The sequence below is a fragment of the Sinohyriopsis cumingii genome, chromosome 12 (genome assembly GCF_028554795.1).
Source record: "Sinohyriopsis cumingii isolate HCF-2022 chromosome 12, ASM2855479v2, whole genome shotgun sequence".
In the NCBI taxonomy this organism is placed as follows: Eukaryota; Metazoa; Mollusca; class Bivalvia; order Unionida; family Unionidae; genus Sinohyriopsis; species Sinohyriopsis cumingii.
This window is the reverse complement of record NC_142972.1, coordinates 45044754-45063710: the sequence shown is the minus strand read 5'-3', so window position 1 is coordinate 45063710 and position 18957 is coordinate 45044754. Positions and strand designations below refer to the sequence as shown.

Sequence of the window (18957 nt, the reverse complement as noted above, 5' to 3'; positions counted from 1 at the left end):
AAGTATTGATGCATTTCATTGTCTTGCCAATAACTTATTATTATTATTATTATTATTACAAATGCGCTTCTTTTCTGTTGCAAATGTGAAACAATCAACGTTTCATGATTGCCAAGAGTATGTCGATGTCTGAGCTTTAGTATGCCATATTTGTGAAAGACATAAACTCCAAGATGTATTGACTGGAACACAAACTTATTTTCATAACAAACTTAATGAGGCGCAATTGGAACAGAACACAGATCGTATCCGAGCTAAATCAATAAGTGCTAATTATAGTTGGCATATAAAAATGTTATTTCTAGTGTCAAAACAATCATCACATGGGAAGGACTACGGCATGAGTGGCTAACAGAAAATACGTAGAGAATGGAGTTTTTGCAGCATCTTGCACATTCTTTGAGAAGTGCAAGAACTTTGGAACTTCCATCAGGTTTTACTTTATGTTTTATCATTAGCCTTCCCAAAATGAAGAATTAATTCCCCATAAAAGTGAAAAATTTGCATTTCCTCATTGTTCTAATATTGATCTAAAAGTTGACAAGTGAAGACACATATTAGTCTAATATCGATTAAGTAGAGCTTAATATTTCGCTGACAAGGGGATAACAATAATGATGACACCTTATTGACCACAGTAATGTGAAATCTTCACTACAGACACATCAGTTCTCGCCTCATACCAGTAATAGTTCTTACACATCGCGCTTGGACGCCAATCTTTACTTATTGTGCATATCTTTAAAGGCTTTTCAAAATGATTTTTGAATGTATGAATAATAAGTTTATCATGAGATATTAGAATTCTGTAACCAGTTAGTATGCGATAAGAACGGGTTTTCAACTGGTAGAGTTCTCAGTTTGACATAGTACACAATAAACACTTAAAAACTGGACTTGTATCAGTATTACACTAAGGAAAGCCACACAGGAGCTTGTATCATTGCTCACAATGTAACTGTCAGTTATATATATATATATATATATATATATATATATATATATATATATATATATATATATATATATATATATATATATGTATGACTGATAGTTAAATTGTAAGCAATGATACAACCCCCTGTGGGAATGCCATAGGTTTAAGACTTTTCTTTAAAGGCTGTATTTTAAAAGTAAAAAGAAAACCTGCTGTACATGAAATGAGATTGGTAAAGCAGGTGGAACTTTGTAATTGCTACCAATACCATATGCCAATGTCAGACAGTATGTGAAAAACCTTGGTTAATCACATGGTGCAAGGAGTTCTACATATACCCTAATTAGTTGCACTCCATATCATAATTGTATTAACATTAATATATGAGTATGATCTTTCAGTTATTAAGTCACATAAATCCTGGCTCATCCAGATAATGACGTTTTGATACAGAGTAACTGTCTTTGATGGTATGCACATGCAAAGTAACATGGTTATGTGACTCATCATTTGGATCCAGCCCTGGGTGTCAGGATTACTAGATTCATTGTGGACAAGAATTATTCATGGCCAGATTTTATCAAAACCAGTTCAGAGTTCCAGTTTATGAATTGAAAAAATAATGTTAACACCTTCCTATTTGGCAACAAGATACCTGCAAATTTGTTCAAGTTTTGAGGTTTTTCATCACTGCCCTTCACAGTTCTCATATCTTTGCTGTCAGCTCTGGTATTCCATTTGCAGAACAATTATCCAGATAGTGAGAAAAGTAATTATTTTTAATAACTAATAGTGCTCCAGTGAAGAAGGGCCATGTAAGACTTTCTCAGGCCCACCTGATATACAGTTTATGGTCAAGAACAAACACTAGGAGCACAAATTCATACTTAAAATAGGTGGGGATAAATAACTTCCACTTTTGGAAATTTCTTGGACATTTAGGCCTGTAGTAAGCAACAATTTTCTCAAGGTTTATCATTTGACATACACTTGCAGATATCAGTAACTTCACGGTCAAAATATGTTACACTAGTTGGTACCAGTGACTGAAATACAATTTTTTTTCACAAGAACTGACATTAGTGACTTCAAAGCAAAAATATGTTACACTAGCAAAAGTCAGTAATTTCAAGCTAAAAATATGTTATACTAGCAAAAGTCAGTGATTTCAAGCTAAAAATATGTTATACTAGCAAAGTCAGTGATTTCAAGTTAAAAATATGTTATACTAGCAAAAGTTGGTGATTTCAAGCTAAAAATATGTTATACTAGCAAAAGTTGGTGATTTCAAGCTAAAAATATGTTATACTAGCAGATGTAAGGTAAAAGTTTGTTACACCAGCAAGATATATGTGACTTAAAGGCAAAAAAATATTTGCAAATCTCAGTAGCATCAAAGCAAAATATTACACTTAGCAGACCTCATTGGCTTAAAGGCAAAAATATGTTAGTGTTACACTAGTAGGTATCAATGACTTCTGGTCAAAGTATACTTCAGTAACTTCATTGAAGGCATACATATATATATATATATATATATATATATATATATATATATATATATATATATATATATATTACACTAGAAGATGTCAGTTATTTCAGTGCAGGCATTTGTTACACTAGGTGACATAATTGACTTAAGGCAGAATTATGTTACACTAACAGACATTGGTGACTTCAATGCATAAATCTGTTATGCTAGCAGATATCATTGACTTCAGGGCAGAATTGTGTTACACTAACAGACATCAATGACTTCAATGCAGAAATCTATTATGCTAGCAGATATCATTAACTTCAGGGCAAAATTATGTTGCAGAGCAGACATTTTTATTTCAGTGCAAAAATCAGCTTTGGACTCCAAATTTGCAATTACCAAATACATGTATTGTTGAAAGTCTTTACGGACACAAATCATCATCTGAAAATTAATTAAAGGATAACTTGTTGACCATTCTGATAAATAACTTACATTAACATTATATTGTGCAATGTCTTCCCCTCCAACAAGTATTATATTGTCCAGCTTTATCCATATTAATAAATATTATATTGTCTTTTCTCTGCCAACAAACATTAAATTGTGTAGCCTTTTCACCACCAACAAATAAAATGTCTAGATTTTACCCCTCTAACAAATTTATTGTCTAGCCTTTTCCCCTCAGACATAGATGTTGTGTGAACAGCTTTTTCCCTCTCACAAACATCTTTTCTTCTCCAACAAACATTGTGTAGCTTTTGCCTTCCAACAAAGATATTGTTTAGTTTTTCCCTCCATCAAACACATTGTAGCCATTGTTTCTTCGGGGTTTTATGGCCACTTGATTTATCAAAGTCATTTTGCCTTATTTTTCAGACAACAGCTCAGCATTTTACATGCTGATGTCAATGGTGATTGGAAACCAACATAGGTAAGATTTAACTCCTTCATTTATCTGTATGACACCAATATTGAATTCTGATCACATTTCACTTACGGTACACTAAAGGCCAGCTGTACACTTCCTTTTGATGTAAAATGTGCACAATGTATAATTCAGTCCAATGGGAAAAGTGTAAATTGTATTATCCTTCCAGTCTGTATGTGAGTGTAAGTGAGCTTATTTATTTTCTGCACATACTGGATATAAGCCACATGTACATTTGCTTTTGATCTAAAATGTGTCCAATGAATAATTCAGTTCAATGGGAAAGGTGTCAGTTTTATAATAATTCCTGAGAGTATGTAAGTGTTGTTTTGGCGAGCACATTTGTTTTCTGCATAAGTTTGACCAAGGAATATTAATACTTGTTTATTTGATAAGAGGATAACCTGGATAGTGTGGGTCATAGAGGACCTCAGATGGGTAATTTAATATTAAATTTATGAAAAGAGTTACAGAATTTCCAGGTTTACCATCCTTAACAAGCAAAAGTTTGAAATTATTCAACAGGTTTAATAAATTTGATATTAAATCATTACCCTTTTGAGATACTGTTTTTATTTAAAGTGGAAAAGAAAGAAAGAACTTTTTGTTGCATTTTATTCTGACTCGGCCACTGTACTTTTCAAATATTGCACCTGAAAAGTAGTTCCAGACATGAGTTGAAGCAGTATTGAACAGTTTGATAATGATTAACGTTTAGCGGTATAAATTTTAATAAATAAGAATTTAAAGAGCACATGTCCTTTTAATCAATAGAACATTTGTCACAAACAAGATAATTATTCAAAATTAGACTGGTTTAGGAAATTTCTTTGTGTTGTTACATAATTCTCTTGGTTAGGTCAGCTACAAGGAGTAGCTGAAGTACGATGCACATGGATTTGAGTGTAGCTCTTTAGAATGTTTCCACCAAAAAGATTCCATCATGGACAGTCACCATACAGTAACATGCAGTATTGCATTTGGCAGAAGAAATAAAATTCATGTTGCTGGATATTTCTCTTAACGGAATATTACTGGATGCAGAAACTGCTAAATACAGAAGTGTGGAGGAGAATTGACAAGGTTTGCTGGTACTGATTTGCATTCACTTGGCTATAGTTACTAACTAATTTTATGTTTTTGTGACCAGATATTTGCATTATTTCCTTTTGAAGAATGCTGTGGTTGAATAACTTCTTTAGATGGGAGACTGACATTTAGTGACATTCTTTTCAAAAGGAGGTGAGTTTATTAACACGTATAGTTTGACATTTACACCACACTTGTTATAGGGGTTGGGTGCGAGTAGCAGGTTGGAACCTCTCAACCCTCTAGTCATGGACCAATACTCATTTGTAATTTCATTTGTAATGAGCACCTTTGCAGCAAATTGGTCATATTCCAACAGACCTAACCTTTTCTCCCAATGCCTCTTGGGAAATCAATTGGAAAGATCACCACCAAGTTGTTGATAGTAATACTAAAAAAAACAAAAAGGTTCCAAAAGGCAGGGCAGGGAAAATTCCCATGGTCACAGCCAGTCATAAATTACAATACTGTGCAAGAATTTCAAAGGCTTATTTGGACCAATCAGATTCATATATAAAATGATATTGTTTTAACATAATGACATACAAAAATATGAAACTACTTGTACTGTATGTAAAATGTTCCAACAATGTGATAAGTAACTTTTAATATGACAGTAGATATGGATATGCCACCTGTTTGACTTTTTCAATCATGGCAGCCAATGAAAGTATCTATTCTTAATTTCTAAGTACACAGTTACATTGTTATCTTAAGAGTCTTTAAGTCTGATCTAATTCTAATTACTGGCACATCAGCACAAATCTGGCCATAGTGTGCCAAGTAAATTTAGGTATCTCCAGAAAGACATAGAGAGAGAGACAAACAGAGAGAGAGGCAAAATAACTGAGAAAATGCAACAACAAAAACAGTTATACAGTCAGATGGAGAAATAAATGCCCATTCACAACAAAATACAGCTAGAAGGCCTCTCTTTTTTCACAAGTGATGTTATTATATCCACCGACTCCTTGAGCTGATGTACACACAAATAATATAATTTTCCTGTGGAGTAAGAGCCTTATTGTAAAAACAGTGTTGTTTGAAAGAGAGAGAGAGATAAAGTGAGAGAATGAAAGATGAATGCAGCATGTTAGAATGCACAGGTGGAAGGATAAAGTGAGAGAATGAAAGATGAATGCAGCATGTTAGAATGCACAGGTGGAAGGATAAAGTGAGAGAATGAAAGGTGAATGCAGCATGTTAGAATGCACAGGTGGAAGGATAAAGTGAGAGAATGAAAGATGAATGCAGCATGTTAGAATGCACAGGTGGAAGGATAAAGTGAGAGAATGAAAGATGAATGCAGCATGTTAGAATGCACAGGTGGAAGGATAAAGTGAGAGAATGAAAAATGAATGCAGCATGTTAGAATGCACAGGCTGAAAGATAAAGTGAGAGAATGAAAGATGAATGCAGCATGTTGGTGTGCACAGGTGGAAGATTAAAGTGAGAGAATGAAAGATGCCTGCAGTACGTTAGAATGCACAGGCTGAAGGATAAAGTGAGAGAATGAAAGATGTATGCAGCACTTTGGAATGCACAGCTAGAAGGATAAAGTGAGAATCAAACATGAATGCAGCATGTTGGGATGCACAGATGGATAGATAAAGTATATGAGATGGAATTAAAACAGTTTGAATAAGGTTGAATATTTGATTGTATTAATCTCTAGGTTTCTGTTTGTTCATAGGCTCACATTTGAGGATAACTTACTTGAATAAGTTGTATTTTTCTACATGGAATTAAATATGCTTGCTATTGTGATCCTAATAGAGCATTTGAGTACCATTACATAATGCAACAGTAGATCTGATCTGTACAGTTTCTAGTTGTATTCAACTTATAAGCAAGCACATACAGTATCCATTGAATGTACTGCTTAAATGAAATAGATTCCATTACAGATAAGGGTTGATTCACCGTTAATTTCTGTTTTCTATTGCTACAGATCCGTGTTGGACCTGTTGAACAACTCACATTTTGATGTGAACTACACATGTGATCGTGCTCATCGCAGTCTGATGCATATTGCAGCCAAGTAAGTAGATACAGTGGAAGAAGTAAGAATTAGTAGAATTGGTAGTATTAGTAGTATTGGTAGAATTGGTCGTATTAGTAGAATTAGCAGCATTAGTAGAATTAGTATTATTAGTAGAATTGGTAGTACAGCCCTACCCGTTTATGTCGACATCCTCGGGCCTGAGGAAATATTGTCAACTTAGGCGGATGTCGACATAAGTGGGGGGGGCATGTCTGAAGAAAAAAAATACAAGTTAAATTCGTCAGTAAGGGTTGACCTGTCGTCAGTGAGTAGCATTTACACTTTGAGCAAACAAACAGTGGAAATTTTGAGTACATGAACCAAAACCAGTGTGAAATACACTTGTATGTTGACAAATTACATTTTGGTTACCTTTATGTAATAAAATTCACAATAAAATATTGCATCAGTCACATCCTGATATGAAAAACATTCACTACGATATTCAATGTCGGTATTCTATGTCGGTATCAGTACATGGTTGCATAGTAGTTATTTACATGCTTCAAGTAGATGTACTTATTAAATTGTCCTAGATTTTGGTCAGTCTGTTCCCATCTTATTGAGGCTACCAAGGGGATGGGGTTATTCGCAGGGAAATGAAAACATGCCATCGAGTTGGTTTAAACAGTACATGTATTTACTTACAGAAGTCATCGTGAAAAGTACATAAAAGCGAACAAGAGATATGCAGCTGATATGATTACTGAAGGCATAATATTGTATTCATTGACAGATGCTAAATAAAGTTAAAAAGGAAACTATCACAGCACAGTAAACTTGTTTTAATCACCAATCACTTTGGAAAATGCAAGAATCGATCAGATTTCATTGCTTTTATTCAAGTCACCGCGAAAAGCCAGCTTTATAGGAACAAACAAAAGCCTGTTTTTTTTCTGACTGTGACATTAAAGCCTGGCAGCAAGATCAACTAATTGTTGAATAAAGTACAGGTAGGAGATGGCCGCTTGCTGACATAAATGATTAGGCGGGAAAATTGAAGCCTGCTGGCAAGATCAACTAATTGTTGAACAAAATATGGGTCAGAACTGGCAGCTTGTCGACATAAATGATTAGAAAACAAAGGATTTGTTCAAGCTGGGACCAACGGCATCTGTCGACCTGTATGTTTATTTTTTATCTTGACATAGACATAAGCATGACAATTTTGGTAGTAATAGTAGACCAAGGGACCGGGACTTTGCTTTTGTCGAAATAGGCGGCTTGTTGACATAAGTGATGTCGATATAAGTGGGTAGGACTGTATTAGTAGAATTGGTAGTAATAGTAGAATGTGACCCCGCTATAGCGCGTTCGTTATAGTGCGAATTCGGATATAACAGTCATGTCGTGGCTCCCGAAATTTCATATACAAGTGATTTTCTTGTGCACAAAAAAAATTCTTAAAAAGTACCAAAAAATGTAAAAAATTGCTTATCATTTTGGGGAAGAGATCAAGTATGAATAATACAAGACGATCGTGGATTGGCTCCTGAAATTTTTTATGCATTTTTCTCGTACATGAAAAAGTATTTTTTTTTTCTTTTCTTCTTAAAAGTAAGAAGAAGAAGAAAAAAAAACGCATAAAAAGTTTATTCTGGGATCACGTCTTCGCCAATGTCGCAAACTTGGATTGTTTATTGGCAACATTGTTGGCTGTTTAAACTTTTATATACGACCATTGGTTTGGAGTGCAGAAATTCAGAGGCCCCATGAAAGGAAGCCACAAACTGGATATAAAATGCACTGAAATTTATCTATTGTTACATAAACAAATTCTTTGTCCATACTGACAAACCATCAAAACAGTGCACTGTTATATCATTATCCGCTTATCTTGACATCTAGCACGAGTTTTGTATGTTGTGAAATATCCACTTTTTTGTTGTTGACATTTCTGGTAACAGATCAACTGGATGAGGCATTGTCTCATAATCTTTCATCGGATTTTTGGCCGTTCACTAGTAATTAATATATTACAAAGACTGACATTTGTATGTGGATGGTAAGTAAAATTCCTATTCTTTTCACTGAGAATTAAATCCTTCGGAACACTCATGTTTTCTGTAATAATCCCTGTCATCAGAACACCTGCGTCTCTATCATCCATTGACCCTTTGTTAATTTTCAGACGCATGTGTAGAAGGCAGCATCATGTTGCTACCACAAATGTATAAAAAAAAGTACATCTTATTGGTTTATTCAGTAGGCATCGAAGGACAGGAACTAGAATAGTCTAAATGATGGCCAATTCCTTTTTAAAAATGTACTCAGATAAAATAGTTTGCTGAAATTTCAAAGAAAACAGATTACCTTTGAAGCATCAACTGTTATGAAAACGTACTCAGCAAATGGAAAAAATACCAGTCTCAATCATGCAATACAATTATTTGATGTTGCCACCACAATAAGAAATGGGCATTCGTTTGGTTCTCCAAAGCTGTCCTTTAGCGGTGACTTCAATAGCGCATGCACCTTTCATCAAAGAAAGCCGACTACAATCTTTCAATAACAGCAAAGAACTTTTCTTCAAAGGAAGTCAGTATCAAACTTAAATAAAAGTGATGGAATCTGATGGATTTTTGCATTTTCCAACGTGACTGGACATGTTAACTGTGCTTTGAAAGTTTTGTTTTTGTAGGGAAAAAGTTTATGCCAATGGCGGCTTAAAACGCAAACTAACTTTTACCGACTTGGAACATACTTTAAAGTAAATTTGCTTCATCATTAGTTACGTAATTGTGCTATGTTTTTCCACAGAATTCAGACCAATATGACCTGTTACAAAATTAATGAATATTTTAAAGCTGTGTGTGTCCATATTTTCGATGCAATCACTTGTATTGTGGATTCAATGTATATGATGAGGTTCGCAGGTGAGTACATGGTGTTGATACTCTATTCATATTATACATTAGACATTTATATATAAACATGATTCACGTATATGTACCAATTCATGGTTCTCTAAATAAAGTAAACTGTTATATTATGTCTTCTCTCTTTTCACTACAGGTGTATTTCTCATTTAATATGCATCAATTTAAGATGGTAACTGTGCCAATGAAGCACATATTTTACCACCTGCATTTATTACCCACACACCCCCAACAATTTCTTTTTGGGGGGGGGGTACATTTTCTTCAGCTAACTGACTTGGTTGCATATAACACGGTTCGGTATATAACGCGGTCAGGTTTTATGGTTCCCAGCTACCGTGTTATAGCGGGGTCACACTGTATTTGGTTTTGTGATGATTTTGATTTGAAAATGTATATTGTATTAGGTTAGGTTTTGTTAATTGTTTGCAGTTGAATTAAGTGATTTGTAACTTAATTTTGTGCAGTCCTTGGGTTTTTATTTTTTTCTTTTAATTTAAATTCATTCTTTTCCAGCTGTGGATCTTATGAATGCCTGTCTATGTTAGTGAAGAAGGGAGGAGATGTCAACTGTAAAGACATGTCAGGCTGTACACCACTCCATCTGGCTGCCAGAAATGGGTCTGTACAAATGTATTTTCATATGGCTCCCAGAAATGGGTATGTACAAATGTATTTTCATATGGCTGCCACAAATGGGTCTGTACAGATGTATTTTCCCCTGGCTGCCAGAACTGGGTCTGTATAAATGTGCCAGTTATTATGTACTTTTGAGAGAGTGATGTATGTAAGGTGAAGTTGTTTGTATTTGAAACATGCACAGTGGAGGGAATGTTTGCATACCTGTATGCATCTTTGATGTAATGTGGCTGACATTTCTTTGGATATTGTACTTATGGAAATTGTACATGGTCTGAGCACACTGCTAACTAAAATGACTGCTTCCTTGTGCTAAAAAAATCAGCCTGAAATAGCCTAAAGTACACTATCTTTAGCACCTATGGAAATAGGGAAAATGAATTTTGCCTAACTAGACAATACCAGCTAATGAAAGTGCAATGGATGAATTACCAAAATATAAAATGTATCGACTCTTTTTTTCTCCATTTTACCTCTGAAGTCCAGGAAGTGAAAATGACCATGTGGAGCTAGCAGTTTGTTTTTTAAAGGTGCACATCTGGAGTAAGACCAAGCTTTATACTCTATAACCCATATAACACCCATCAATCATACACCAAACTAAAGGGAATTAAATGATTTCTTTGGACATTACCTAAGATATACAAGGTCTTTTTTAAATAGCCAGTATGACCAGTGAGGACACCTGGGGAAATTCTTTTTCTATAAAATTCTAACCATATGCAAAATAAGAAACTATAGAATATCACCTTCATCTGGCTGCCAGAAATGGGTCTGTACAAATGTATTTTCATCTGGCTGCCATAAATGTGTATGTACACATGTATTTTTATCTGGCTGCCAGAAATGGGCCTGTACAAGTGTATTTTCATCAGGCTGCCAGAAATGGGTCTGTATAAATGTGTTTTCATTTGGTGTTTTTTTTTTGTCCTCATAATTGGTGTATATGGGTTGAAACCCAAACAGAACTGATTTACTTTTGGTGCCTTTCCATAAAATCGATTTGCACAATTCAGAAGAACTCATGATTCTCTTAACATATTTTAATTCCAAGGTAAAAACACCTCACACCACAACATGGGACATTACAAGCAGGTAAAAACACTTCACACCACAACATGGGACACAACAAGCAGTTAAAAACACAAAACCAAAACATGGGACATTACAAGTTGGTAAAAACAGTGTACACTTATCACATTACAAGCAAGTTAAAGCCCTCACAACATCACTGGACACAATACAAGCAGATAAAGCACCTGAACATCACCACATGAGACATTATGAACAGGTGGGAAAATTGTCACACTACCACTTGGCACTTTATGAGCAGGTAAAAACACCACATATTACATTACAAAGAGGTTAAAACACCACATATTACATTACAAAGAGGTTAAAACACCTCATATTACATTATAAAGAGGTTAAAACACCTCATACTTATGACATTATCAGCAGGTAAAAACACCTCTCACCACTACATGATACATCATGAGCAGGTAAAAACAGCAATCACTTGGCATCTTATAAGCATGCAGACACGCCTCAAACCTCCACTTAGGATGTATGTGCTGCTAAAAGCATTTCACACAACCACATATAATATTATGAAAAGGAAAAATATCTCACACTTTGCACATTACGAGCTTATAAAACACCTCACACCACCACTTGGCACATTACAAGCAACTAAGCACACCTCACACCAACACTTGGCACATTACAAGCAACTAAACACACCTCACACCACCACTTGGCACATTACAAGCAATTAACACACCTCACACCACCACCTGGCACATTACAAGCAATTAACACACCTCACACCACCACTTGGTACATTACAAGCAATTAACACACCTCACACCAGCACTTGGCACATTACAAGCAATTAACACACCTCACACCAGCACTTGGCACATTACAAGCAATTAACACACCTCACACCACCACTTGGCACATTACAAGCAACTAAGCACACCTCACACCAACACTTGGCACATTACAAGCAACTAAACACACCTCACACCACCACTTGGCACATTACAAGCAATTAACACACCTCACACCACCACCTGGCACATTACAAGCAATTAACACACCTCACACCACCACTTGGTACATTACAAGCAATTAACACACCTCACACCAGCACTTGGCACATTACAAGCAATTAACACACCTCACACCACCACTTGGCACATTACAAGCAATTAACACACCTCACACCACCACTTGGTACATTACAAGCAATTAACACACCTCACACCACCACTTGGCACATTACAAGCAATTAACACACCTCACACCACCACTTGGCACATTACAAGCAATTAACACACCTCACACCATAATGTTGGACATAAGAAGGTAAAAACACAGTCGTTGCAATGCGCATTCATTCATAATATGACTGTAGATTTCAATTTTAACTAGACACGCCATTTTCTTTTGAAAGTTATGTCGAGTGCACGACTAAGTTCAGATTTATCTGGGCGGAGTTATGTGCGCATTAATGATGATGTCATTGTTTAATGACAAATCTGCGCTTGTGTATTAAGTTTGGAATATGGCATTCATTCATTTACGTTGTTTCTTGTAGTGTATTTTGTTTATATAATTAAACCTTAGGTAGAATTAAAAAAATGAGCATATAATAAAAAGGTTACTGCATTTGTATGGGAAAATATGAACTCGTTTTGTCGGAAGGATATACTGCACTTACAATTTCGTGCAGTATTCCATCCAGAAAACTTGTTCATATTTTCCCATACAAATGCAGTAACCTATAAATATATAATATTATGAAAATTTAAAACTCTCTCACACTTTACACATTATGAGCTTGGAATTACTTGGCACATTACAAGCAGGTAAAATCACCCTCACACAACCACTTATGACATTACCAGCAGCTAAAAATACCTCACATTGCCACTTGTGAAATTACCAGTGGGTAAAAATACCTCACACTGCCACTTTTGACATTATCAGTGGGTAAAAATACCTCACATTGCCACTTTTGACATTATCAGTGGGTAAAATTGCCACTTTTGACATTATCAGTGGGTAAAAATACATTGTTTAAACTTGATTTAGAGCCACTGATCAAAACAAAGCGAAATTATTGTGCATACAGCATCAGAACAAATAATTGCCAATTATGTATCTGTTGTGTTATCAAAATGGGTATCCACTTTGATTTCAAGCAATGAACATTCTTCTAGTGTAATGGCACACTCTGTTCCAAATGATCAAGGAAAATTAAAATCGTTATGGTTGTTTTAAAAATAAGAAAAACAGTTTAATGAAGCTGAAAGTCAATAACTTTATTATTATTGTTCCCATGAAGGCTTGGCAAATTAAAATTAGCCTGGTATACCTTCCAGCACATCATAAAAGGCAACTAATGGTGGCTACCTCTTTGCCCTGGTATGTGTCCCATGATGATAGTCTGGTTGAGACAGCCTTTGAATATTGTCTTTGTATTTTAAGGATTTTACCCATTTTATCATTGCTTTATACTCCCTTTTGGAATACAAAGACACACACACACACACATACACATATGATTCCTGAAAGAATAGGAAGGTTTTTCTTTGCTTTCATCAACTGTTCTGGTGGTCTAGTGGTTAATGCGTCCATCTCGGATGCAGGAGGTCGTGGGTTTGATCCCTGGCCAAGTCATACCAAAGACTCATAAAAATGGTACTAACAGCTGCCTTGCTTGGCACTCAGCATTATGAGGTTGGTGTTAGAACTGGTCGGCCTTGTGTTAGGATGATGTGACTGGGTGGGACATCATGCTACATGTTTGCGGCATCATGCCCCAGTGCTAGACATCACTATAAACTGCCACACTGCAAAGATCGTAGTGATATGACTGAAAATTTGTTAAAGCTACGTTAAAAATTCAAATCACACACACACACACTTTGCTTTCATGAAATATAGTTTGGTTATTTTTTATACAACAGGCAAAGAAAATGCTTAATAAAGCTGTTGGAGCACAAGGCTGATGTCAACATAAGAAACAATGAAGGATTAACAGCAGTAAGTATTGGCTCATAAAGGTTCACAATGTTTTTAAAATGTAGGCAGCTCTACAAGCTTCCTCTCATTCTCCTTATAAAAAAAAATATACTTTCCTAATAATTCTTGTGTGCAAAGCCAAATAATATTTCAGATAGCTCTTTCAGAGAATTAAGAAATAGTTTATTTTATGAGGGTGAGTAATTATAAGCTCCTGTGAGGAGGCCCTCATGTTTAATAAAACTACAGTCAAACCCACTTATCTCAACCTCAGTTATCTTGAGAACCTGTATGTTGGGTTCTTTAGTTCAGTCCCAAAAAACACTTTTTTGATGCTAATTTTTTGCTACTTATCTCGACCCCTGTTAAGTCAATAACCCTATTATATCAGGCATTAGTTTCAGTCTGAAGTAACATGTGGACCAACTTTTGAATAAAGTGCTACTTTTAATGTCCATCTCAGAGAAATTTTAAAAGAAATAATCAGCAAAAGAGATCAATATTGATGCACAATTTTGGTCAGTTAAATTTTGATACTAGTCACAAGCCAACACTAACACAAAAAAATACTTAAAAGTACAGTCCTACATGTAAATGTACTTAAATTGGCCAAGATTTTGGTCTGCATGAGAAAACTATTGTCTTGCTGTGGCTAGGAAAGGGTTGAGGCTATTCATAGAGAAATAAAAATGTGAACAAAATAAAATTATAAACTATCATCATTCAAGATATCTTACTATCAACTAACTTGATAGCCAGATATCTAGTTTCATAGAATTATTAATTTCAGTTTATGTCTTATGCTGCAGTTGGTAGCCGTCAACTATAGTGACACATTGCAGTTTTTGACAATTTTCATTAAATAATATCTGTAGTTAGATTCATGTCAGCTGTACGTATATCATTTTTCTTTGCTGTCTGTAAAGACACAAGCAAATAAATTTGCTTACATGGGGTTGGTCATGTTTAGATAAGCTCATTTTTTAAATATTTTTCAGAGGTATGTTTATTTTTTATACTGAAGAATATTAACAGTAGGATCGGTTCACTGCAAAATGTACATTGACTGTGGAATTAAAGGAGAAAACTGAGTACATATTGTACCTTTATTTCAGAGAGCACACATACATGTACACATGCTTGACTTATTTTTTAACAACTGTTCTTTTTGTATTGTCTGCTGTGTACAGCTGAATTCTATCTAAAACATTGTGAAATCACACTTTTTACTGAAGTAAAACTGTATACAAATATAACAATAATTTTGAAACTATGACCTGTTTGTCTGCAACATTCCAGTAAATCTATGAATAAGAGACTTGGATTGTTTTAATATTCGTATCAGTTGTATTTCCCCAAATAATGTAGCAGTAGTCCAAAAGAGAAAGAAAGAATGAATTGTAAAGTAACTTCTGATAGTTGAGTGGTTGATAACATTGTATACTCAGTAAAAGATAAATTCTTGAGTTCACTACCAAAGAAACATGTTTCGCTTCCTTACACCAGTCTAGACATGTTTCACTTCCTTACACCAGTCTAGACATGTTTCACTTCCATACACCAGTCTAGACATGTTTCGCTTCCTTACACCAGTCTAGATTCTTGTCATCATGAACTCCCAAAAGTTTTTCTGTGTCAGCATTTTCACTTTGATTATTAAAGATATACAGCTCAAGATTTGGATGGTCAATTAGTTCGCTGTTCTTTTCCTAGTCTCAGGTAATATCGCCTTGTGGTTTAGGGGATTGATAAACATGTTATTTAGTGAGCATCAATATTCAACTTGATATAAATCTCCAGCAAAACTTTTTTTCAAAGAATCAGACATGTGCAAACCAATATCATCAGCATTTAGATCAATTTCTGATTTTGTACATACAGGGCCAAGTCATTTATAAACAATATGAATAATAACAGGCCCTGAAATAGATTCCTTTGGAATTCCTTTCTTGATGGGCATCAGTTTTAATGTTACCAGTAACAACTTGTTGGCTTCTGTCATATAGGTATGATTCAAACTGTGATAGGAAACATGATGTCATTGGCATCGTTGTCAGCAAACATGTCAATGGCATCATTGTCAGCAAACATGTCATTGGCATCATTGTCAGCAATATGCCATGTTTCGTTCAAGCTTATAATGCAGAATCTGCTGACCAGACACTTGCTAGCCTTTATTTCAGTAGAATGGGGAATGTTTCTTTCCTGCTACCTACACCCTCTACTTTGGAGAGAGTTCAGAGGTCACCATCAAATTTGTCTATATTTTGAAAGAATTTGATTCTTTGTCAAAGTTTTGTGCTAGCCCATGTTTCAAAGTGACCCATAGGAATTTAATGAATTTACTGTTCTTAATGTTAGGGAATGGCAGATACTTTTTTCAAAGTGAATTCCTTGACAGTGGGAGGGGTGGGTGAGGTCAAATGTTACCACCCAATTTATAATCAAACCATTTGTAAAGTTTTTGTGCAGGTACATAACTATAATTTTACCAATAGGAATATGATAAGACAATTTGTATTTAATGTTTATGAAAGTGGGATATGCTTTTTTAACCAAGGTACATGTAAATCTTAAATCTCCCCTATAATGGAGAGGGGTGAAGAGGTCAAAGGTCGTCCCCTAATTTGAATGTATTTTGATTGAATGCAATGTACATTTGTAATGAGGAATGCTTTTATTTTTTTTAATGTTATATGACTAAACAGGATAACTTATGTTTTGAAACTGAGATTGCTCCTGGGTATATTCTTCTGCCAGTCCTTAATTCCAAGGAGCCAGCCATCTTTTGAGATCCTAACCCTCTAACCATATTTACACTTTTTCTCCATGAAAAGAAAAGTCCATAATGGCAACCAGTATTTGCCTAAGGGTCTCCTCCTAACCCATGGGAACTGGCCCTGGAGTAACAACTTAGAAATTCTTGACAGACCCACCTTATGGGTATTTTGATTTGACCTGATGATGGACTTCATTTGTAGGTCTGTTTCTTCTTCAGATGCATTACCAGGTCATAAAACTTTACAACCATTAATTTGCCCAATAACAAAAATAAAAGTTGTCTGCTCACATAGAGTGGAGTCAGACAAGAGTGATCTTTCTTTGTATAGAGGAATTGGTGCTAATTCACATCTATACTACTTCTGCTTGTGCCAAAACACATGCTGTTTTAGAAACCTTATAAAATTGTTATCAATTGGTGCCTCGTAATGTTCGGTGTCTAAGAAGTGTTTCTACACAAGGGAAGCATGCTCTATATATATATTTCTATCTATCACTCTTTTGGATCAGAGTTAAAGTTTCTTATTTTATTAATATAACTTTATTGTTTGATATACATATATGCCATTTTGGTTCCCAGACCCAGGTCAGTCCCTGTTCAGTATATTACCACAGTACTCAGGTGCCATTACAGACCCAGGTTAGTTCATGACCATGGATCAGTCCATAGCTGTTATTTACCCCTGTATACCCAGTACTGTTATCAATCCATCATGGCCCAGGGACATAATGGACCAATGTCAAATGGCCCCATCACAGCCTACCAATTCAGCCTCAACAGAGAAACAGTCCAAAATGCCTAGCACCATGTTTAGACCATTGAGGACTCACACATTATACTATAAATAACTTATACTCCATCATAGCCAGTCATGACTTACCAACAGAGTACTGGCTACAGTGACGGTACATTCCCAGATGCCTGATACCATACCCAGATCATTGATGATACATTCAGTGATCATCGTAAGATTGCAGTATCTCAGTCTGGGTGAATGTGTAGTCTATCTTGCCATCAGTATTAGCAGGCTTCACCAGCACCATCATTATCATCTTAAAAGGTATCAGCATGACCTGACAACTCATACTAACAGGCTCCATCATCATTACTGGATGCAATAGTCTATAGTATTTGCACACCCTGTCATTTGTTTGTACCCCTTTACTGATTTTAAGATCAAGAACATAGCCATTTCATTCATTGATTTATAAATTCTGACCTGACTATCACCAAGGGAAATTAGCAATCTTAATTTATTGGCATTTTGAAGCAAATGGAAATCGCACAATGTAAACAAGCAGAGAGACTGCCCACTGGCCTTTTCAGGTTTCTAAAACGGTCCATTTCAGTAAAAACTGCTGTATGTATCCAGTATTTGCAATATCTAGTTTTAATATTTCAAAATTATATTGAATAAATAAAAAGGGTGTACAAACAATGGGAGGGTGTGTAATTAGTCTTCCTTGCTTTGATTGAGACAGTTTTCAACTGTTACAGCCTGTTTGCCTGCCACCCCCTGCATTGTGGATAGTGATGTACACTGTCCACAGGCCCAAAAAGACGTGGACCTCAGACCTCGTTCCAGAACAAGCAGCTTAGAAACAGAAAGGACTCCTGTATCAAATGCCTAGCAGGATAACAGTCCATGGGTCGCAAACTTGACCTCAAGTGCCCATGATAAAAAGCCCCATTGTCTAGGGCTCCCTTTGCTACAGACATAGCAGAATATATCCATTCACAGCCAGTGTTCTGTACCAGAAAATAGTCTTTTTGCAGAAGGGTAGTAAAGATTATCGGAATGCAAAATGGACAGGATTGTATTTGAGACTCTTCTTGGTGCCACAGGTCAACTGTACACTTTAGCCAGTCACAGAATCTTTTAATTCCAGCACCACAATTCAAATTAGGGATCTAGATTGGATCAAAATGCTATTCAGGAAGGAGATTTCTCAGTTTTGATAGGTAGGATGTGTACATCCACGTGCAGTACAAAAGTCTCCTAGGAAATTGATTTTGGGTTTGCACTTATGAATACATTATACCATTTCAGGGTATTGCCTTTGGTTGCAACATCAGTCCCTAGGTCTTCATGACACTTGTGGACAGGGTAAGGTCTCACTTCAGAACCATCTCCACATCTC

The 18957-nt window shown here is 35.5% G+C and overlaps 1 protein-coding gene across 1 annotated transcript in view; it reads left to right on the top strand.

Annotated features, from left to right (window-relative positions):
- Nucleotides 1-272: 272 nt before the first annotated feature.
- LOC149786362 (E3 ubiquitin-protein ligase HACE1-like) overlaps nucleotides 273-18957 on the top strand; it is a 142718-nt gene continuing 124033 nt past the window's right edge. The window contains exons 1-5 of the mRNA XM_089976789.1: nucleotides 273-433; nucleotides 3297-3351; nucleotides 6389-6478; nucleotides 9877-9981; nucleotides 13980-14055. Of these exons, the coding sequence (XP_089832915.1) occupies nucleotides 370-433; nucleotides 3297-3351; nucleotides 6389-6478; nucleotides 9877-9981; nucleotides 13980-14055 (390 nt within the window). The 5' untranslated portion in view covers nucleotides 273-369. The remainder of the gene's footprint in view (nucleotides 434-3296; nucleotides 3352-6388; nucleotides 6479-9876; nucleotides 9982-13979; nucleotides 14056-18957) is intronic.